The sequence below is a fragment of the Mercenaria mercenaria genome, chromosome 9, assembly GCF_021730395.1.
Source record: "Mercenaria mercenaria strain notata chromosome 9, MADL_Memer_1, whole genome shotgun sequence".
Lineage (NCBI taxonomy): Eukaryota > Metazoa > Mollusca > Bivalvia > Venerida > Veneridae > Mercenaria > Mercenaria mercenaria.
The window spans coordinates 85,403,808-85,428,427 of NC_069369.1; the positions used below are offsets into that span (position 1 = coordinate 85,403,808).

The 24,620-nt window shown below is 35.3% G+C and overlaps 1 protein-coding gene across 1 annotated transcript; it reads left to right on the top strand.

The window, feature by feature from the left end:
- The first annotated feature begins 757 nt into the window (after nucleotides 1-757).
- LOC123548160 (homeobox protein mls-2-like) lies at nucleotides 758-19,265 on the top strand. Its single transcript, XM_045335390.2, has 3 exons — nucleotides 758-1,866; nucleotides 6,608-6,822; nucleotides 18,431-19,265. Exons 1-3 carry the CDS (start codon nucleotides 1,464-1,466, stop codon nucleotides 19,028-19,030), a joined length of 1,218 nt encoding a protein of 405 aa, XP_045191325.2. The 5' UTR covers nucleotides 758-1,463; the 3' UTR covers nucleotides 19,031-19,265.
- The last annotated feature ends 5,355 nt before the right edge of the window (nucleotides 19,266-24,620 follow it).

Sequence of the window (24,620 nt, forward strand, 5' to 3'; positions counted from 1 at the left end):
TTGAAGAACCGAATATTTACTTTCTAATGCCCTTATATGTGCCATCAGATTGTTTCAGCATAGTTTTATCACCGCCGTGGAATAATTCGCGTTATCTCTAATGTTCCAAAATTGACCAATTGATTTCGTTATTAACGCTATCCGTCATATACAAACTGACACATTGAATTGCAAATATTTGCTGCCTTTTTCCCTAGCGATTACGATAATAAAATCATTTGACACGATGTCTTCCTGATAATGAACAGTTAATTTTGATTTTACAAAGATGGACTGAAATTAAATTATGTTTTTTTTCTTTGTTTGTTTTAATATGTGAAATAAAGTTCGCGAACCGCTTTAACTCCGGAACCTCCGGAACCTCCGTTCTATACTCTATAACGCCTACAAGATTTCCGATATAAAATGAAAAAGAAAGGTCTTTTTCAGGTTTATTTAATGGACATCATTATTAACTGATGAGTAGACCTACGATTTAATTCGTGTGCTTTTTCTATCGATATTCCAAGGAATATTTGCTTCTATCATACGCACCATGTATTATAAAGATATTTAGATATGTAGTCATCAACTGTACACAGTCATACTATAGCGTGTAATATTATAAAGATATGTCTAATAATAAAACAAAAACAAAGTAAAACGAATCCGCATTGATTGTTGTGTACGAAGTATATTTACAGGAGTTACGTTTAATCATATTAATAGAGAGAGATAACAAATGATAGATCTGTTTGTGCGGCGTCGATCATACCTACACGTTTATAGCACCGCTCACACCTATCAGAATAAAAAGTGGGCGGAGCTCGTACACTTGATTGCCAGCAAACGGCGTGGAGAACATTTGAGAACTATCAATATACTGCTGGCAATTCTCGCTCATTTGTAAACTAATTGATTTATAGAAATTCCTCTGAGCTCCTTAATTTCACTTATTGCTTTGGCTATCATTAAATCGATCTTGATACAGGGGTGATATTGCGGTGGGGAATTGCCCCGGCTTTAGCAGTTTAACGCCAATAGAATTGTCGCAAACAAGTGTTCTAGTCTTTCACAGAAAACGAAATGAGAGAAAACTGCTACCAGCAATTTATTTTCATGTTAGACAGTAGGGAGAAATCTTCTTAATTGCATGCAAGGACACTGCCTTTCCTAAATGGATAAAGATGTTTGATTAGTAGGCAGATGTGCTTAATTGGTGATTTTCGGAGAGCGTGGACATCGAAAAGGACTTAAGAAACGATTGAATGGAGTGTGAGTTATTCTCGTGGACGAATTAATAACGAACTTTGATTTGTGAATGGCTTAGATAGATATTACAAAGACTTTTTTCTGCCTTTCATCAAAGCAACACTTTGAATTAAATATTTTATATAATTTTTTTGGGGAAAAAAACGCATTAAGCATTTTTTCTGATTGATTTGAGACTTATTTTAAAAAGTGACAGAAGTATAAACAAAATAATGGAAGGACTTATTCCGTATAGCAGAGGATTCTTTTATCCCCTGCCTGTGTCGCTGACCACTGTCCAGCTTAATACCTGGCATCATCATGTGTATGACAAACCCGTGAAGAACCCGACACCGTTTTTTATCTCTAACATTTTGAATCTTGAGCCTGAAAGACGGATGAAAACAGACTCTTCGGTACCAAGTGATAGATCAAACACGAGTTCCAATGAGAGAAGTTTTATGTTTTCAAACTCTGGATTTAATAGTCGTATGTTCAGTGCGCAGACTCGCTACCCGAATGTTGTAGTTCGTGCCGGAAGTCCGACTCGTCTCGGAGAGGACCATGAAGGAACAAGAGTTCGAACCCAATCACCTTGTACATTTCCAAGAGACGGTGTCGAGTCGCCGCAGGAAGGTAAATATTTCCTCATTTGTATACATCAGCCGACATTATTTTAATGCAAGTCTTTCACTTCACTGTCTCTGTTACGTACTAAGTATAGACGTTTTAAATGATACGTTAATGGATCATATGTTAGAGTGGCAACAGTCAGATATGTTATCCCATTTAAATAAAGTTATCATTATTTTTAACATGTGACTCTATATAATATTATGTCGCGGACATTTCTACCCGGACTTTAGGTAAGTTTGAGCTGACATTTATTATAGGTTTTGCATGACAAGTGGTGGGAAAATATTTTTGGTCAAAAATTATATCCGGTAAACATACTAAACATGGAATATACATTTTTTCTAACAGTTGCGCAAAATAGTTTAAGACGATCTAAATTCGACAGAGAGTTCGTCTATCTGAACTAAAACATAGATATTTGTTTCTTTATAGATATTTATTTTACATTGTAGAAAGTACAAGCATACATCTAAAATGCAGGAACGCCTCCATGAGAAATAATGCAGACAGCTTCATAAAAAAAAAGAATGTAAATTTCGACTTACATCATTATGGGAATATCAGTTTATTGTAATCACGGAAAGTAAAAATAACATTAATCCAAACATTTTCAGGCCAAATTATTTTAATATGAGAACAATAAGTTTTACATCAATCACCAAAGATTAATGTCAGTTAAATTCTTATCTACAGAAAATAAAATTGACGCCTGCAGAGCAAGTCACGAGCAAAAATGTATATTTTAAGCTATTTGCATAACTAATTTCTACTCATGTTTTTTTAATTAGACCCTCACTAATATAGATTTAAGATAAGAATTTTTTTTTATCTTTATTTTCGCAGAATTTTTATTTCAAGGTTTGTGTACCTGAGTTTAAATGTTATTTTGATACAGGCAGATCAGTAGAATAAAATACACTAACCGTGGTTAAATTGTTATGAAGCTAGTTACGTTTTGGGGCATAATTGGTTAAGACTGTGAGGTATCAAATTTTCAGCTCTTACGCTACTAAGATCAAACTCTCTATTCTCCTTCCTTCTTCTGTTTTTGATAGAACAAGCAGTGAAATTTGAGCGTGATGACTTATTTTGAATATTTAAACAGTAATGACAATGATGTCTCTATACGTCCGACGGACGTGACAGCTATTTACTAAAAATAGGCTGTACGCGCGATTTTGATTTAATAAACTATGAACAAATTAATTTCGATGGAGCAAAGATTTTACCTTATTATTAGAAATGACATGAAACTTTCTAAAGATGTAGTTGTATGTAGTATCTTTTAAATCAGAGAATTAATTTTTTAAAAATCGTGTTAGGGTGCTTGCGTCTCAATCTGTCCCAACAGACTACATGTAATTATACAAGTAATATAAAAGGTTTGATTTTAGAAACACATAAAAGTAGCACATAGGGTTCGATGCTATACATTATTGTTCTATCTATATTGTTTAAAAGAATGGATCGAGCCAATATTTGGTACCGTGTGTGTGTTATAAAGAATGATGATTGTCTCTTGAAAACAAAATATCATCTTTTGACTGAGTAAATAACATCACTTTAAGAATTGTTCTGAAAAATTGAGAGTGTTTGATCTTTCTAGAAAATTTCGCCGATATTTTTGTTGAAATGGAATTTGATTTATCAACATTTACATGAGTTTTCCTTCTTTTTTTTCTCACGTGAGATATCCCATGAAAGTTTTGGATACGATGAATGCCGGATATATGGCTAAAAAGAAGTGCTCGGCAGTAGGAAGGGTGTGCTAACTACCTTTAGATAAGGATATTATATTTAGCGAGATACATGTATAATGATGCAACTTACTTCCTGGCTTTATTTGACATGTACTTTCATATAACCTTTTTGTTGCTATCTTTGACAATCATATGCTTTGGCTAAAAAAACGAGAAAAAAAACAGTTCGGCAAAGATTTTAAGAAATTGATAATGTCACAAACTAAGCATAATCTAAGAATATTCAATGAAAATTATCTACCTTGTGTTAAAGTAATGCTATACTTAGAATATGTCACATGTGAATATACTGTATGCCTAATTCACATGGGTTTATATTTATGTCACTTTTAAGTATAAGTCTCAAATCTGAAAAAAAATGCTTAATGCACTTACTCAAAACTATTTTTAATTCAATGTGCTATGATGAGAGGCAGGAAAAAGTCTGTAATGTTTTTATCTAAACCATTCACAAATCAATGTTCTCTATTAATTTGGCCACAAGAATAATTCACAACTCATTCAATCGTTCCTTAAGTCCTTTCCGATGTCCACGCTCTCCGAAAATCACCAATTAAGCACATCTGCCTACTAATCAAACATCTTTATTAATTCAGGAAAGGCAGTGTCTTTAAGAAGTTTTCCGCTTCCAGACATACCCTTTAGATATTTTAAATTCCTCCTCTCGTAAAATTAAATTTTACTAGTAGCATAGCAGTAAAAGGCGATATGTATACCAGTATGTAAGAAGTTCATTTTTATAACAATGTATAATAAAAACACATTTATAAGTATCTGTTTGGTAAAAAAAGCATTTCTAGCGTTATTTTTCTTATGTCAACTTTACCCTCTATTTTGTTGTTTTTCCGTAAGTACATACATACACTATAAATAACCGCGTTACGGCCCAAATATACGTTACAGTACTGCATACAATATAAAACATACGCAGTCAAAGTGACGGTAACGTACTGATGTTTGTATGAAGAGAGACTGGACTTCTTCTATACAACTTTATATTTCTAAACAACTTTATACATTGTTCAGCAACACTGTGTCGGATAGTTTCCTTACGTTTATTAACAGCAGTTATCAGATTATACTTAAACGAAATTTTTAAACACGTTGAATACGTCAACTGCTGACATTCTATCTAACACTGCATGATATATCCAATGTTAAGAATAGAGTAAATAATCATTTGCAGTGTGCCTTCTAGCCACTGTAACCAGATAACACCTCAGCCGATTACTGACATTTTTATTAAATACACATTTTATGACGTCGACGTCAGAACGCCCAGACGTTCCACCAGCAATGTATTGGCACATTTGAACAGGTTGACTTTCAATTGCAAAATTGTTGATATTTATAGTAATATTACAATCTGATGATACTTAGTGCAGTCAATCTTTACACTTTAAACTACTTCATATCCTGCCATCCCCGAACACCCAGTTATCAAAATGCGACGGTAGGATAGTAGGATAATAGAATTGTAAGATTATATGATAACAAAATTAGGACTGTAGAAAAACGATGGTAGAATGACAGGGTGATATATTGCCATCCTACTGTTCTACTATCGCAGTCCTACCACCCTGCCATCCTACTATCCTACCATAGCCACCCTACCATCCTATCATTGCCCTCCCGTACTATCCTACCATCCACCCTACCATCCTATCATTGCCTTCCCGTACTATCCTAATATCGCCATACCACTATCTTCTCCAGCATCCTACCATTGCGCTTTCATAATTAGGCGATGGGCGATAGTAGGCTCTGAACAACAAAGTGTTCCGTTATGAACCCATTTCAACGAACATATATCTTTTCATGAACAGAGAGGTTGATATTTATTGCCCTTGTAATCCACACAGATACGACAACATCCCAGAAACCGACAACGTTTCCCATTGCACTGAATGTTTCTTAATACCTATTCAAATACAGCATATTGTAAATAGCCTTTGTCGTTTTATTATAAGTATTATCTTAGTATTAGATTTTATGAATTAAATTAATTAAACTCTTAATTTGCATTATGACATAAGTGGAAACAAAATGACTCTGTTGTGATTCTATTCAGACTTGCAGCAGGCTCTCAGATCCGGGTTTATCTACTTTTTTAATTACTTTCTTTTAACGTAATATCAGGTATTATTTCATAGCTGCTTTAGGATTAGTAACTGCTGTTGAAACTCAGTATCACGAATGGCATTCGTAACTATTCCCATCTGTTCAGCTCAAAATTTGCCCCCGCTATCTCGGGAAAATATTTGCCGTTCCTCACATACAAATAGTTAAATAGTTGTATTATAAGATTCTTTCATTGGTTGTAGGTGCAGTTGGGAATTTCCGGCCTCGAGGGTAACTGTTTAGGCGGTAACGAGGTTCCTACCGAGTTACCGCCTAAACAGTTACCCGAGAGCCGGATATTTCCTTCTGCACCTATCACCAGTGACAGAACCTTTTTCTTGCATACCAATATCAAGATATAATAATAAAAATAAAGTCAGTCGAACGGCTTTCTTTTTAGAACTATTTCTTATAGCAGCGTATTTAAACAAAGCGCGGGAAACCAACGTCCGTAAACAGGAAAGACGTCATGACGTTTCAAAGACAAATAACAATGTTTAGTTCCGGTTTTGTTTTATCAGTTGCAGCGTAACGTTATGAATTTTTGATAAAATAACGTTGTCGTTATGTGTTTTGAATCGAGGAATATACTATCAGGAACAAATCAAGGTACTGGATTTTTATTCCGTTTTTCTAAATAAAATATAAATAACTACATAAATCTTCTACATATATGTAGTTCGTAATACGTCATTTAAAGCACGAGAGTCATCTTACACCCCGGGGTGTAAGATGGATTTTTCCAGCACCGGTAAAAATACCGGAAATCCCCGTCTGGTATGCAAGAATATGATATCATCCAGTCACAGTTTTATTATATTGAATCGATCATATAAAAACATGATTTTTACATATTTTAGAGCCGGACAGAGGTATAAGGTCAACAGAGAAACATAAATTATCATCTGATGACGACACAAGTGACGTCAGTGCTCCTCAAAAGAAGAAAAAGGCGCGGACTACGTTTACAGGACGACAAATATTCGAGCTAGAGAAGCAGTTTGAACAGAAGAAATATTTATCGTCTGCTGAGAGAGCGGAAATGGCGTCTTTACTAAACGTTACCGAAACACAGGTAACTATTTTCTGTTTAGTTTTAAATTAAGATATTTCGGCCTAGACTATATTTGCTGATCGCAGAACTAAATTTTGCAAAGAAGCGGTCTGAAAATGATTTCAGTAAACTTCAAGGTTTGCACGCATAAAAACATTAATATAAATGGATGAGTTTGATACACTGTTCCTGTTTATATACATAGAGCTATAACATGAAATAATAATATTTATAAAGAATTATATTCTTATATGTAAAATTGTTTTGCAGAAATAGACTTTTATGTCGATATTCAATTCCCTGTTCAGCATTTATTAAGAAGGAAAAGTAATGAAAATTCAAAAACTAAAAGAATTACCCCGAGGAGTAGCTTATACAGACAATGAACAGAAATACTGATTTCTGAAACTGAATAGAAGTACAAAATTGTCTGGTGCAATATATGCTTTATAAGCAGAAGCCGTGACGTCTTGCACATAATTATTCTGATCTCCATTAGTAAATGTATCAGATACATGACGTTTTAACTGTACATTTCATCTAAGCTGAATTAAATAAAGTTGACTTAAAGGAGTTCATCACAATATTTTGTGCGCAGCTCAATCGCGCAGCAAGCGATATCTACTGTAAAGTTCAGAATGCGCCGCCGAAAGTGCATAATTGTCGAATATGCAGCGCACTCGCGCAAAATATATCGTATGTACTGACAATATAGGTCGTGCATCCATATTTTACCTTTAAAAGGGATGGTGTTTTATTGGAGGAGTAGTTGTAGGAAGTGCTCGAATCGAATACACTGTGGACAGCCAATTTGAAAGTAAACTATTTCGTCCAGTAATGATGCAGCCGACTCCAAATCAAATAAAATTCCAGAAAATCTTAACGTAGGTATATCTCCTTCAAGTTCAAATGTGACTTCCTAAAAATGTTGTTATACTTTTTGTGTCCCATCCCGCATTTCACGTAATAAGACCAGAGTTATGGCCCTTGATAGTCAAATTGTACATAAAGTGTCTAAACATTTGTGTCGCGTGTACCTCAAAATTATATGTGCCAAGAGTCATGAAACCACACAAGAATTAAATTCAACATGCGAAGTTGTGCACCAGTGCTTTTATTTGAGGTTTCACTCAATAAAAACAGATTTATGTCCCTTGACGTGGTCAAATATATACGTAAATGGGATGTGAAAGCTTATGTAGCACGTATCTCAAAAAGTATTTGACCTAGAGGCATGCAACCTTAAAGGAGCATTATTCCGCATGTGAGTAAGACTACTGGTTAAGGAACTGATAATAACATTGTGCAATTTGTTTTGTAAGAAAAAAAATGTTCATAATTTTTAGGTGGGTGGTGGTAATGAAAAAATACTTTTGTGGGTAGAGTGAATATTTTCTAATTTTTCTTGAAAACAAGCACGGGTCGATATTATTTTTTTGGTTTAGATTTTTTTGTCTTAGTTCTAGCTTACATAATATAAAATATGGAAAAATTCGTCGCTAGATTTTTCATATCATTAAGAAATACTTCGTGTTTTTCTCAGTTTCAGATACTTTCGACATCTGTCAAGAGTATTTTTTCTGAGTTAATATATCTATATGTTGACATTTTATGCATAGTTATAGTGGTGTTATAAATTCGGATGCATAAACAGTAACATCAGAGTGAAACTTCGAATAAATAATTGTTTGCAGTAGTTTTATTATGACATGTATGTACTGTTTCTTCGGACAAAAATACCGATTTGGTGTTCTTAATATACTTTGAGTATTGAAAAAAGAAGCACGGGTACCTATTATTTTTATTTTTTATTTTAACTTGTCATACATCAATCTATAAATATGCAGAGTTACAAAAAATTCTGTCCGCTAGAAATAATTGTGAAAAACATCTTTAAGAAAACATTGTCTTTGAAAACAAAGCAGAGTAGAGACAGAATGGTTAAAATCATGCAACCGAAATATTTAGTTTAAACAATATTACATGTAAAAAAAAAAAAACATACAAACTTTTTACACCTTTTAAAAGATATTTCTACTGTACATTCTTGTTTCCGATTCTAAATTAAGTTTTTCATACTGAAACAATATGTAGTAGTTTTTGTTTGTGATTTGAAATAATATAATGTTGACTTGTAAAACAATAAAATTAATGACTGACTTTATGATGAAACACGCTATATTTTTTTTTAATTCAGAAGTAGTTCTTCTCTCATACTGTCTTCATCCGCGACGTTCGTCACTTTACTCTCAGCTTTTCAGTTTGTTGCTCTTTCTATCAAATAACCTTACGTCAATAATAACGTCTGTCATTTTCATCCAGTTGCATTTTTTAGAGCTCAAATATGATGTTCTAGCCCCCCCCCCCCCCCCCCCCCCCCGCCCCCACTCCCTCCAGGAGTTCTGAATTTTTACACTTTCGATTCTGGTTCAAGGACTGTAATTTCAAAATGAATTTGGGCATAACATGTATATAATATAGAGACGGCTTGCCACCAGCGAAAATCTGTCGTTTCCGAGAAAAAAGTCTAATACAGTTTTGAGATTTTGTTACATAGAACGTAGCTATATAATAACAGCTCCCTATGTCGGAATTTGGAACGAAGGTTTGCACATGTTAAGGAATCTTTGTATTTGTTAAACTCTTGGCAGAAGCATCGTACTCTGGCTTGGAAACAAAATTGTTTATAAATCCTAGGGATACTTGACTACCACAGTTCCTAAATGAACAAATTTCATCTTTAATGATTATATTTTGTACCTTTTTCCAAAAGCAATACCAAAAGTATCAAAAATAAATGTGTATTCTGTTATTCTTTGCTTTTCGTTTCATTTCTAAATTAACTTCTTCTGAACCAACAGCACAGAACTTGTAAGAGTCGTATTGCGCGCCATTCAATGAGTGCAGTTCTGATAGGAAATCACCGCTACTGCCGACTTGTAGTAAGTGATTTACCAATATGTCTAGACAATTGATTGCTAATTGTTGCGTTAATTAGCACGTGATCTTGTTTCACTACAATGACGGAAATGAACGTGTAATTGTTTTTGCACCATATATCTATAACTAATGACCTAGGGTAAATGAAAACATGCTCCGTTCCTTGATGACAGAACTATTTTAAGGCTGCGCACTGGTCCTCAATGATGATACATAATTGGAAAAGGAATATATGAATGAAAAACTGTATGAACAATTGTGCAGATAATAAAATTTAATAAATTACAACATGGCAGCCGATTAGCTGGATTACAAACGGGCTCGAACATCTCTGAAGCCACTATAAGACTCTCTGAAAACGGTTATTTGTATTATCATTAAATTCTTAAAACTGTGTTATGAGTGATAGTGCATACAAAATATGTAAACAACTTGTCAACGTCTTTACTTGAGCTTATACATTCTGAAATTTCTAGGATCACTTAAATACTTTTGCTAAACATAAACAAAGGTAAATTGCTACGCCGATGCGAAATTTTCACAGTCAGGGTGACAGAGGATGAATATCCGTGGCATTACGTATTCTTTTATGGTGTTTCGGCATTCTTCGTACAATGAACAATAATGCAGCTCATACGAGCATCTGGCTTTCCGTTATACCGAAAATGGCCGAAACCGCGTCCGGAGAATATGTAATCGAGAATATGTAATTCGGCTTAAGATTACAGCTATATTACTATACGTTCTATATAGACATTGTACAATATTGCAATTTTGCCTGCATTCCACACAACCCGCCCTCTCCCCGAAATACCTGCACTAAACAGAACTATTCATGAAAAATGAAAAATGTCTAACAATAATAAACATGGAGTTGACTTTCTATTTTTCCACCATCTTGAAACAAATCACATGCGTATCAAAGATACTCAAATACCCAAACAGGCAAAACTAAGCCTATCAGAAAGTCGTGCGAATTCTGGCATTTTCATTCTGTCATATTGTATGCCATTTATTACAGGTACTAAATTTCATCAATATTCACAATCAGTCAGGTAAAGGACCTGTTTTAAGCGTAAAAACTTCCTTATTGTGATCAACCAAGGGCAATAAGAGTGCTGTTGTGCCATTTCATATTTTCATTACGGATACACTACATGGACCTTAAAAATGATACGATTTACTCCTGCCTATTTTTTACAAGGATACAAGGATGCAAGGATACTGTGTATTCATACATTTAACAGTCTATCAAAGCCAAAAATAGAATTTTAACACGGTTTGAATTGACTTTAACCAAAAAGGTGAACTGCAAATCATAACTGAAAACTAGACAGTGTTGCAAATGATTTGTTACAATATTATATTGATTAAGTCTTGAATTCCGATCTACAAATTACCTTTACAACGAAAAGGATTTTACAATTTTGTCTTACAAAGGCCATGAGCACGGTGTATACCCATATCGGATCCATCTCAGTAGAAAATGAGAAAACGGATCCTTCTGTGTTCGCGCACAGGACACTGTCTGTGCTAAACAATGAACTCCAACGTCAGTCAGCTCGGAAAATCAAACTTTTCGTCCTAAACACATTTTTGTGCATAAAAACGTATGGCCCACGGAATGGCGTAGCTATATACCATTGTTTTTTTTTATTGTTACATTTGTTTTATCAGTTGACACAAGTCCAAACGAAGATGGAATGTAGCCGGAGGTACTGGCTTGGATGAATATCGTTTTATGTTTATGAAACTTATATACGACGACTTTCCTTGAATACAGCAAATATCTAGTACCTTAGATGTGAAGCCGTTGATCCTATCTTATTTGTAAGTACACAATATGTGGATATTTTCATCATATTTCCTTAAAAACGCTAGAGTTTCAATTTCGTTAATGCACGGGATCCCTCCCAGTCGGCTCAATTTTGCCTCACAGGATCCCTCTTGACTCTCTTTACACACGACACGGGAACCCTCTCGGACGCAGTTATTTTTCTAACGGCACAGGTGCCATCTCAATTTAACTTCAATGTTAGAGTTATGAAATGGTGTTCGTATTTAAAAGCAAAACAATAATTATAGGTTATTACCTATGCACAAGTTTTGCAGCGGAAATAGATAGTACGACTATAGGAGCGCAATATTCTTCCGCTAAAGAACGATCGAGTGCATATTTACCGATGTAAGGATGATAACCTTTTTATTACATACACATACAATGTAATGTAACTGCGCCATAATTGTTTTGAATAGGCTGAATAAGATTGACAATACTGAACTAAATAAAAAAGTTAATGCCACGACACACATTCAATTACGCCACGCATCCGATATTAAAGTCAGGCGTCAGTGTATGTACCGATGTTTTCGGTACAGACTTGTGTGCCCGGGCGGACGGGGGTTTGTTATGATACGTACAGATGTGTCGCTGAACCTTTTCAGATCAGCTATGCATGAATGGCCACTCTTTGTATCAAATCAAATTATACAAATTCGCGTTTAAAAGTTATTTGTGTATCACTAAGATATCTACGGAAGAGCATTAGTGCCAGGTGCGTTTTTTTTTTCTTTAACTCGAAATTTCGAGTTAGTAACTCGTAATTTCGAATTTCGAGTTACTATCTTGCCCTTTTATCAGCAAAATTTGAACGTCCGGCCGTTAGTCAAATGCCAAAAATGTAATGGACGACTTTTGACTCTTCCTAGTGGAATCATCTATATACACATCCGTATATTGTACCGAACATGTAGGGACTTGAACGTATACTACAATACATCAATGTATGACCTACTACAGCATCTAAAGCTACTCCAGATTTCAAACTGTATCCAGGATATATACACTCATTTACATGTATAATATATTCATGTGTTAGGGGCTCGAACTAGGTCGAAAACCTTCCAGACATGGTCAAAATAGCGAAATATTCTAAGTTTGAATACTTCCGGGTCACCTTCTATGACCTCTCCTCAAAATCCTGTCAAGGTACCCAATCTTGGTTAGACTCATAATTACACTTTCATTTAGGTATGTCTATATTTCATTGACATGTGGGCTCAAACTAGGTCGGAAGCCTTCCAGACTTAAGCATGGTTTAGGCACCTGAGGTCTTCCTCCAACATAAAAGCTGAGAAGTCGCCTGTGTCGGTGCGACGTTACACCAAACAGAATCAATAAATAAAGAAATATTGTTTAAATAGAGATATTGTCTATGAGCAAACGCTGCCATATGACCCTGTAGGGCTACCCAATGACTGCACCAGGTACCTAATCTTGGCCAGGACCTATACATCAGCGTAAACAATTGTAGCTAGTGACTCGAATAACTCGAAATTTCGGCTTAGTAACTCGAAATCCCAAAATAGTAACTCGAAATCCCAACATAGTAACTCGAAATTTCGACTTAATACCTCGAAATTTCGACTTAGTAACTCGAAATTTCAGCTTGAATGTTATGTGAAATTGCTGATTTATTTTCAATTTAAAAGCATATTAAGGGAAGTTAAAACACCATGATCTGTACCCTTAGAAACAGATGTTGTTTTCAATAAGGATACCATCTCAAAATTATAACACTGAAGTTGAGGGTGCCGGTGCCGATAGAAACTTTTGTCGAAGAGGGTTCCCGTGCCTGGTGCAGAGAGTCAAGAGGGATCCTGTGAGGCAAAATTTCCCCCAACTGAGAGGGATCCCGTGCATCAACGAAATCGAAAGAAGGACATTTTTAAGGAAACATGATGAAAATATACACATAATGTGTGTTTACAAGTAAGATGGGATCAACGACTTCACATCTAAGGTACCAGATATTTGCTATATTTAAGAAAGTCGTATTTAAGTTCCATAAACATCGCACAATGTTCATCCAAGCCAGTACCCTCCGTCTGCATTACATCTTCGTTCCGATTAAACAAATGTAACGATAAAATAGCTACGTCATTCCGTGGGCCATATGTTTTTATGCACAAAAATGTGTTTAGGACGAAAAAATTGATTTTCCGAGCTGACTGACATTAGAGTTCATTTTTTAGCACAGAGGGTGTCCTGTGCGCGAACAGAGAGGGATCCGTTTTTTCAATTTCCACAGAGAGGGATCCGATATGGGTATACACCGTCATGAGTCATTTTCAGAAAAATAATCCTTGAATATAATGACATTTTAATGTGGTTATACGTGTTTGCTTTTAAGGCGGTCGATGTAATTTCCACATGAAATTATGAGATTTGTTTTGCTTTTCTTATATCCTGTATGAGATTCATTTAAAGGGACTAACCCACACATTTTAGAAGAAAAATCATTTCTCGCAAAAATCCATAAAAAGTGAGTAATGACTAGTGATAAAACCTATTTGCATAGTTTATTAGCAGGATATTCTTATAAATAACCAAATGTTTTCTGCAGAAAGTAGTAAACCGTTGCAACGCTTCTGAAATAATGCAGAAAGTTTACATTCTTCTTGCATTTTAACCATTATCTTACTTTTATTTTCACCCACTTTATCATTTTTCAGTGTCATATACAGTCTGTGCCAAAATTGATGAAAATGAGCATGTTGAAAAAATTCACCCAAACTGTGGGCGTGTAGCTTTAAAGAACAAAAATGTCCGTCATATAGATCATTAGAAGTTATTGTCTTTTATTAAATCTTGCAATGAGTGTACTCAAAATGCTGTGAAATGCTTCTTTATATCAATATGATTTCTAGTTTTAGCATTTAGATCTGACAGAAACCGGCTTATTTCAACAAACTGAACTAAAACGTTACCTGCCCGCTTAGCTTAATAGGGAGAGAGCCCATCTACGGATCGCGGGGTCGTGAGTTCGATCCCCGGACGGGGCATTTGTTCTCCGTGACGATTTGATAAAAGACATTGCGTCTTAAATCATTCGTCCTCCACCTCTGATTCATGTGGGGAAGTTTGCAGTTACTTGCGGAGAACAGGTAACTACTGGTATAGAATCCGGGAACATTGGTTAGGTTAATTGTTCCGACGTTATATAACTGAAATACTGTTGAAAAACGGCGTTAAACCAGATGAACCAAAAGGCAAGTTTTAAAATTGTTTGTGGCTTCAACAAAACCAAGATAGGAAGAATGGATGACATACTTATTCTACAAACTTGAACATATTCAGATCATGTCATTCCTAAGGCAACTCTTAACATGGTTGGGCAGCCAGGAAAGAAAATATCAAAAATGAATTAAGCGCTCAATAAGTATAAAAACAAATCCAATACTTGACTAAAACCAGATTCTCCACCTTTGATAAGCCATATATGTGATATATCATTTTTTAAAATGTACGCTTTTTAAAATGTACACAATAATTCGTATACAAGTAAAATGCAAATCATTTATTCGTATAGAAGGGATGACATGGAACACGGTTCTAAATTCTACATTCTTTTTGGAACTAACATGTCGAGGGCTGAGCGCGAAACTATTGTATCTTGTTCTTTATTTATATACAGTAACAATAGTTCCGCGCTCAGCCCACGATGTGTACTTTTAAGTGAATTCTTTTCAGCTGAGTTCAATCCCAGCTCCACTGAGCAGTTAGCGTTCCCAGAAAATTGTCCACCATGTCACATTGCATCCATCATTTTAGTAAAAGCAGCTTGAAATGTGTTGATCTCTTATATTATGGGCAAATATCTCAAAACAAGTATATGGACCTATACATTTTATTTCATCATATCATTGATGTTTACTTACGACTGCGAGTCCTTTTAATTAAATAAATTTACATTCTATTCGCGATATGTAATAAAATTGTGAGTTTTTAATAAATCTTGCATGATGTCCGAATTTACTATAAGTATTCATGTAATGGCGTAACTGTATTTAACCGGATAAGCTTGAATCAAAAAAATAATTATATTAATTAATGCCAAAGTGTTAGAAAATGCATTAAAAAGGCAAAGTTACTATATCTTTAATAAGATCAAATATTATATTTAATAATTCTACAAGTTAAAATACCAAAGAATGTCGAATTTTTCAGACTAGTCAGGAACTCGTCTATCGTCTTTGCCGAATGTTCTAAGTATATCATGAAGTTCTGAAAAATCAGGGTTTAATCAGATTCAACATTGTACAAAATATATTTGATCTGAACGGCGTTCCGAAATACCACGGCGTTTCGAAGTACCGCTTTAAAGAAAGTACTGCTCCAACTGCGCGGAGGAATTTCCATAACGTTCTTAACATGACATTCTGTCCATCATACACAGGATTTCTTCTTTTCTTTATAGCAACTATTATATGTCCCCTGAGATAATTATTTCCTATCAAATTATAGTAGATAACGTGGAAAGTGCCTCGTATTCTAACATAATAGGCTTCGTACGGATATTTTATCCAATTAAATAGATCTAAGTTTTCCCGCGGGCTCACTTTACAGTTACAGTGAAGATTTTGTTTATTTTATGAAGCGATTACTGGAGTGGGTATCATTTCTGTGAGTGTCTGTATGGAATGGTGAAATATCATGAGATTTTAAAGGGAATAGTCTGAGTTTAATTGCATGTAAGATCTTACTAATTCCTGGGAGAATTTTCAGTACATGAAGATGCCTAAAACATCAATATTTGAAAGGTTGTATACTAAACTAATTGAATCATTACTGATGATAGGGAACATTTCGACTTTTTAGCTCACCTGTCATGAAGTGACAAGGTGAGCTATTGTGACCGCTTGATGTCCGTCGTCAGTCGTGCGTCGTCCGTCAACAATTTCTAAAAGAATCTTCTTCTTGATTAGCACTGGGCAGAATTACACCAAACTTCACAGGAATGATCCTTGGGCGGCTGCCTTTCAAAATTTTTCAAAGAATTGAATTCCTTGCAGAACTCTGGTTGCCATGGCAACCGAAAGGAAAAACTTTAAAAATCTTCCTGTCCAAAACCACAGGGCCTAAGGCTTTGATATCTGGTGTGTAGCATCATCTAATGGTCCTCTACTAAAATTGTTCAAATTATCCCCCTAGGGTCAAATATGGCCCCGCCCCAGGGGTCACATGGTTTATATAGACTTATATAGAGAAAACTTTGAAAATCTTCTTGTACAAAACCTTGGACACGGCCTAGGGCTTTGATACTTGGTATGTAGCATTATCTAGTGGGCCTCTATCAAGATTGTTCAAATTATCCCCCTAGGGTCAAATATGGCCCCGCCCCGGGGGTCCAAAGTTTTACATAGACATAGGAAAAAATGTTTAAAAATCTTCTTGTCTGAAACCACAACACTTAGACCTTTGATATTTGGTTTGTAGCATTGTCTTATGGTTCTCAACCAAAATTGTTCAAATTATACCCCTGGGGTGAAAAGAGGCCCTGCCCTGGGGTTCTCGTCTCAAGTTTTATATAGACTTGTATAGGAAAAAACTTTAAAACATTTCTTGTCTAAAAGAGGCCTCGCCCTGGGGTCACTTAGTTATTATGTGAGTTATATAGGAAAAAATACTTAAAAAATCATTTTATCCTATTTCCAAGACTGTTTAATTATAATTACCTGATGACCCCAAGTAATATGATGTCACTTGACTGTGACCTTGACCTACTGATCTACTTTCTTGTTTTTTAAGATACAGCCTTGAAATTGTAATGACATACACAGTTTTGCACACCAATCGTAAAACTGAACTTCATTGACCATGAATGTGACCTACTGACTTTCTTAATACATTATCATCAGTTTGACATTTGAAACATGTAGCTCATATTACTCAGGTGAGCGATCCAGGGTCATCATGACCCTCTTGTTTAGATTTCATATCTATATACGCATGGATAATTATAAATATAAAAACTAAGAGATATACGCAAACACAAAAGGTGCCTGACCATTCTGCAATTTGAATTCAATAGAAGATAAAACAAAAACGATACATTCCTATATACATACAGATATATCCCATAATTCACTATACATATCTTTAGATCAAATCACTCTGTCATCACGCCACTTTGTATTAAACAAACTCAAACTGGCATTGACCTTACAAAATGCGTCCAGAAATAATCGAAATTTTGTCTTCTAATCACATATTTTTCAGTTATTATTCTCCACGTAGGATACATGTTGTATGTGTACTTATATTTGATAAATTGTTGTAAAAGATAAAGCGAGTGACACTAATGTTTGTGTTTGATTATTTTTTTGTCATTTTGAAGGCTGATATGTAAAGCGACACGTATATGGATTTATGTCAATGTTGTCGAAATTTTGTAAGTGCCACTAATCTCAAGTACAAATTATTCAACTTGTTCCGGAGATACATAGTTATAAAACCTATGGGTCAGTCTAAAATCTGTCGAAAGGGGCATCTACTGTATTTGTCATGCAATCATACCGATATGAAATAGAAATAATTCGGCTATAATCAATATATATCTATCAGTACATACTGATTAACATTGTAACTTGTAACAACCTTGAAAGAGAAGAGCTGTATGTATATCTGGTGTTCTTTTAAAACAGAAATATGAATCAACGCACTTTGGTTTTGCTGATTCTGCTCTAATTAACTTAAGTCTGTGGACTATGGCGAAATTCGATTCTTCTATCTCACCATTTCTTCCTATATTGGTGGAAATGTATTGTTTTATAAACAGTTCCTACAAGTAGAGTATAGCATGTTCCTCAGAATTGTTGTAACCAGAATTGTACATTTATTTTCCAGGTGAAGATATGGTTTCAAAATAGACGTACAAAATGGAAGAAACACGAGAATATTACAGCTACAGAAATCCCAGAGCACAAACTACAAGCTGCTAAAAATCCCGATGTTGCGAAGGCAATCCAGAACGCCGCTAAACTTAGAAAAGCCAAGGAACGTTTAGAAGTTTCAACATCATCCACTACTAGCAAGAAAGACAACTCATGTAACCAACCACTAGATTTCTCAATGGAAAACTTAGATAAAATGAAGAATACACGAGACGATGTAACAGATTGTATTTTAGAAAACGATGAGAGGAAGGATGGTGGTAGTATAAAAGCTGAAGAAAGTATAGAACTCGAAACCGAAGCCTGCACTGAACAAGACTCAATACATAGTTATGACGCTATTATCGATACGAGTGAAGATGAACAACACGTTGACAATAATCGAGGCATTAATGATGAAAAAATAGAGAAAACAAAAACGGCACTTACTCAAAAGTATGTAAATGTTGAAGAAACCGAAGATGACGACAGCCTTGAGGACATGGGGCTTGGACAGAATGTTTCAGTTGGAAAAGCTGAAGTCCAGTACGCAGACATTTCCAATATTGCGTGAATTTGAGTTTACAACAAAGTTTCATGTAAAGATGTTGTTTTTCAAATACAGTTTTAAGTTATAAAAGGAATTATTTGAAACTACCCGTGTTCATACAATGAAAGATAAATGCTAGTTTTAAATGTTCCCAAATAGCCTAAGTATTAATTTCAGATTGAGACTTTAAAATTCAGACACGTATTCTTACCATTTAACATGTAGAAAAAAGTTTCAGCAAATATACATTGTAAATTCAGACCGAGTTGCTAGTTGAATACAAACATCAATGTTTAGAATGTTCCTTTTTGGTTACGTGCGTGCAAAGCATTATAACGAAATGTATTTATGCGAGAGCATGAAAAGCAAGAGAATGGCAAGGTATGTTTGTGCTTTTGTTGGTATTTCATTATTTATTCTATATACTGTTAAAAATAAATGCATTAATTTTGTGAAAGTCTTCAGGTCTGCAAAACACATTGTTATACGTCCGAAGGGACGTATTATGTTATGATGCCGGTGTCCATCTGTCTGTTCGTCCGTCCGGATCCGTTAGCAATTGCGTGTCCGCTCTGTAACTTTTGAACCCCTTGAAGGATTTCAAAGAAACTTGACACAAATGTTCATCACGTCAAGACGACGTGCAGAGTGCATGGTATGGATGGCTCCCTTCATGGTCAAGGTCACACTTAGGGGTCAAAGATCATATGACTTTTTTCCTGTCCGCTCTGAAACTCTTGAACTGCTTAAAGGAGTTTTAAGAAACTTGGCACACATGTTCACCACATCGAGACGACGTGCAGATGGCTCGCTTTAAGGTAAAGGTCACACTTAGGGGTCAAAGGTCATATGACTTTGTTTCGTGTCCGCTCTGTAACTCTTGAACTGCTTAAAGGATTTTAAAGAAACTTGGCACAAATGTTCACCACATCGAGACGACGTGCAGAGTGCATGTTTCGGGTGGCTCGCTTCAAGGTCAGGGTCACACTTAGGGGTCAAAGGTCATCGTATATTGCACCGCATTGTGGTGCTCTTGTTATTCTGGTCAAAGTTCTTATTTACATTGAATTGACCAAAATTGTCCGCATTGAATTAGCCAGAATTAATCCGCTTAAACTTGCCACATTGCAAACTATATTTAGAAATAGTGGTTTCTAGGTTGTCCAGATTTCATACATAACATTTGAAAGTTTTGATAACCGTTTGAGAATGTTTGAAGAATACGGTTTGCAGGAAAAAGAACACATCACTGGATATTGATGGAAATATCCGGCTCTCGGATGACTGTTTTGACGGTTATGTTTAGAGTCTCCATAGTGCCTCACAGTTACCCTCGAGCTGGACACTTTTAACCCATCGTTTCAGCCAGTGAAAGATTGTTATAATATTCCACAGCTGAAAAAATCTTGACTGTACACCATTCAAAAGAAATATTTAGTTGAAATAAGAACCTTTGTGACCATGTGGGAAAACAAGGATAATTCCATAAGGTCGCTGACCCCGAATCATTCTGACCCCTAAAGTTTGTTGGTTCAAGCCCTTCCAGATCACTAGCAGGTGGTTAGTGGATCTACCTATGTGCAAGCTCGTGCCTGAAATAATGCCTTCCTTAAAGCTTGAAGTCGCCATATGACCAGAACTGACTGTGTCGCTGTATGACCAGAACTGACTGTGTCGCCATATGACCAGAACTGACTGTGTCGCTATATGACCAGAACTGACTGTGTCGCTATATGACAAGAACTGACTGTGTCACTGTATGACCAGAACTGACTGTGGCGCTATATGACCAGAACTGACTGTGTCGCCGTATGACCAGAACTGATTGTGTCGCCGTATGACCAGAACTGACTGTGCCGCCGTATGACCAGAACTGACTGTGTCGCGATATGACCAGAACTGACTGTGTCGCTATATGACCAGAACTGACTGTGTCGCTACATGACCAGAACTGACTGTGTCGCTACATGACCAGTACTGACTGTGTCGCTATATGACCAGAACTGATTGTGTCGCTACATGACCAGAACTGACTGTGTCGCGATATGACCAGAACTGACTGTGTCGCTATATGACCAGAACTGACTGTGTCGCTATATGACCAGAACTGACTGTGTCGCCATATGACCAGAACTGACTGTGTCGCGATATGACCAGAACTGACTGTGTCGCTATATGACCAGAACTGACTGTGTCGCTACATGACCAGTACTGACTGTGTCGCCATATGACCAGAACTGACTGTGTCGGTCACACGTAAAACCAAACCAACCAAAACAAATATTAAAGAAACAGAAAGTATGCTCAGCAAAAACTTTGTATAACGCCGTTCACTGTTCGTTTCGCCTTTTGTCCAACATTAAATACTTATTTTTTATAGTGGGAACAGATTAAGCTTTCTACTTCTGGTTTCTTCTATGTATTGTGGAGCATATCTTTAGTACTTAATTTTTTTAGTTCGAACTCCAAAATGTGATAAAAAAATACAATTTAACTTGAGTATCAGGCAAAAATGTATGTTTCAAACATGTATAACGTGACGAAATATAAATATGCAGCCAACTGCAAACAAAATGATCGCGTCTTTCTTATATTGTATGTGACGGTAAAATGTGACGTTACCTTATGACTGTACCACTAGTCTGGCTACCGACTAGATAATCTTTTTTTTTTTCGAAAAAAAATCTGTAAATAATTCTGACTTCATCAGTCCTGGCTAATGTTTTGAGAAGAAAAGGGACATAATTATACAGAATTTGAATAGCCTCAAGAGTTCTCTCCTATGAACAAAACATTAGGTCTGAACACAGACTACTGTACCACATAAGAACACCGTGACTCTGTTCAACTTGATTCTTGTCGAATTTCTTTTATACTAAATGAGTAGACTGTTTTAACCGAGTCATATCAAAGTCGCATAATGTGGTCATAAATTGCTCATTTAAAGCCTCATTTACAGATCCAATAGCTATCTTTAGTGCCAAACACGATTGACGAGTCGTGTAAATTTCTCCTTTCATGTCTTAATTGCTGTTTTGAATAGAAACTGGCAGAAAACGCAACAGATAATGGTCTTTTGATTCCATCTCATGAAAAACTATATCATTTCGGTAATGGTATTGGACGATTCATAACTTCATAAAAAGTTAAATGCACTATCGACACACGCCATTTTATTCCAAGAAAAATCATGCTATCTTCTGACAATTGGTATTCATCTAGAACATAAAGTTAATGGTGGGTTTTTATCTGATTCAGTTTTGTTGTTTATGCATAATGAGTATGATTTAAAAGATATCTGTACTACTATAATGAAACTTGATATTTAGTTTCCAAAACAATATTTCATAATTTATTCATATTACATTTTTAATATTCGCATGCACAAAACTAAAACAGTATCATTTTAAATATGAAGATATTTAAGTTTTAGGTAAAACTATCGTAATAAATTTACTATAATTATGTTTTACATAAAATTAGCAATGTGTTGAGGGCTGTCACACATAGCCAGGCCCATTTTAAAGAAGAATTACCTACGTTATGTTCATAAATGATCTATAAACCACAAAAACACCCAGAAAAGTAAGAGGACATGTATGTTCTAGGAGAGGTTTTTGTCCAACAGGTCAACACTGTGGAACATCTTTCAAAATGACAACTTAAATGTGGGTATGAACACATGTGAAAAAAGGTTTGTTAACATTTCTATAAATGCAAATGCAAAATAAATCTTGATAATTCTATCAAACTCTGAAGTATGGGTCCACAATAGAATAAAAACAGAAACTGTATTACATAAAACATGAAAATGCCACTTTAATTGGAAAATAAGTTGAGGAGTTCTTTCCATTACCTTACCCGGGAATTCTGCATAATTACGTATTAAGTACTTTTAAACCTTTCAACGTGTACCGCAGAAAACAAATGCAAAACCGTCATTCCTCCCTTATAGCACAATTATTTATAAACACAAAACCTTACGTTTTCAATACTACAATATTTCCTTATATTTAATGATAATATCAGACAATTAATTACAAATTTAATTACCTAGAATGCCTCAAATTATGCTGTGATAGAACTAACAAACCTTAATAAGGGATCAGGTGTGGCAAGAGGAAGGTTTTTTTTCCATATGGCTTAGTAAAGATAGCAGTAAGATCACATAATTATGCATCTGTAGACTGGAATTATAAAGCAGGAATTAAATTGAAGAAAGTTAATCAAATGAGGCGGCGGTGAATAAAGTAATAAAGATTATTCAGCACCAAATGAGTCTAGCATGAATAATGTCTGAAAATCTGGAAGTATTTTGAGGCTTCAGTTCTAAGTGCTATTGAGAGAAGCAGTGAAGTAAGACAAACTACCGTAGGCTTGCGACAAATGATATGTAATGTGGCCGGTTTTTCAGGTACCAGGTTTCAGCCGCAGGCGATTTCTGTATTAACGACATTTTTCCTCAAAACGTTTTCCATGGCACAAAATTGCAAATGAACTGACACCACCTTTCAAAAGCTAACATACATTTGATGTACTACCAATAAATCTGACCTGACTCTAACATACTTAGTCTAAACGACAAACTTAAGGTCACTTTTAAGGCGACTTTTCCAGCTTTTGAGTTGAGGGAATTCTAAGCATGCCATGACATCTAGCATTTGACTTGAGTACAATAGATTTGTATTAAAATATTATTGAAAATATTATTGACTGTTTTTTGTCACGAAACCCGTAATGACCACGATACGAAGCTATATATATATACTTTTTTATATGTCTGTAGACAGAAATACAGATAGAGGAAACCCATTGGATGTTTTTCTTTTTTATTTATTATATACTTGTCCAGGAGTAACTTTTAATATTTTCTAATATATATATATATAGTTATATATATAGTTACATCGCGTCGATCGAAAGCTGCTGGTGGAAATACCTATGGAAAATCAATACAGTAATTGTTAAGTACCAGGCAGCAAAATGAAAGGACGCAAATTTAAAAGATTTTCAGAAAAAGTTGACGTCATTTTCTTTACCATTCCCTGCCATACATGTGACTTTCACTTGAAAAGTAAGATCATCAATAGAGAAGGTTGTTGTACTGCAGGAAATTTTTTCAGGTGCAAAATTTAGAGGGCAAGGAATGCCAGACAATAAGTTGAATTTATATGAAAGCCATGCTCAAGCCTTTCAAAACGCTGAAAGAATTTTTAAAATCGGTCTACTATTAAAAAACGATATAGCTGTTGAAATTTAAGAAAATGGCTGATCATGGAGGCAGCCATTTTAGTGTGTATATGACGTTATCTACACACTGCTGAATTCTTTATTGAACTGAAAGTCGGTATTGTCGCGATTCAAATGATGTCCATAACATAAAGTTAAAGAATTGAAAGTCATTCTAGTGGAGACACCAAAATGTCCGCGGCATGATATAAAGAAGTGAAAAACATAACTACCGCGACTCCCGACATGTCCACGACCACGACGTGATATAAAGAAGTAATAGTCTTTACTACCACGACTCCCGACATGTCCAAGACCACGACATGATATGAAGAAGTGAAAGTCTTTACTACCACGACTCCCGACATGTCCACGACCGCGACAT

Coding starts and splice junctions, on each gene's coding strand:
- LOC123548160 (XM_045335390.2), top strand. CDS start 1,464: ATGGAAGGACTTATTCCGTATAGCAGAGGATTCTTTTATCCCCTGCCT. Junction 1,867..6,607: donor TGTCGAGTCGCCGCAGGAAG/GTAAATATTTCC, acceptor TACATATTTTAG/AGCCGGACAGAGGTATAAGG. Junction 6,823..18,430: donor TAAACGTTACCGAAACACAG/GTAACTATTTTC, acceptor TTTATTTTCCAG/GTGAAGATATGGTTTCAAAA.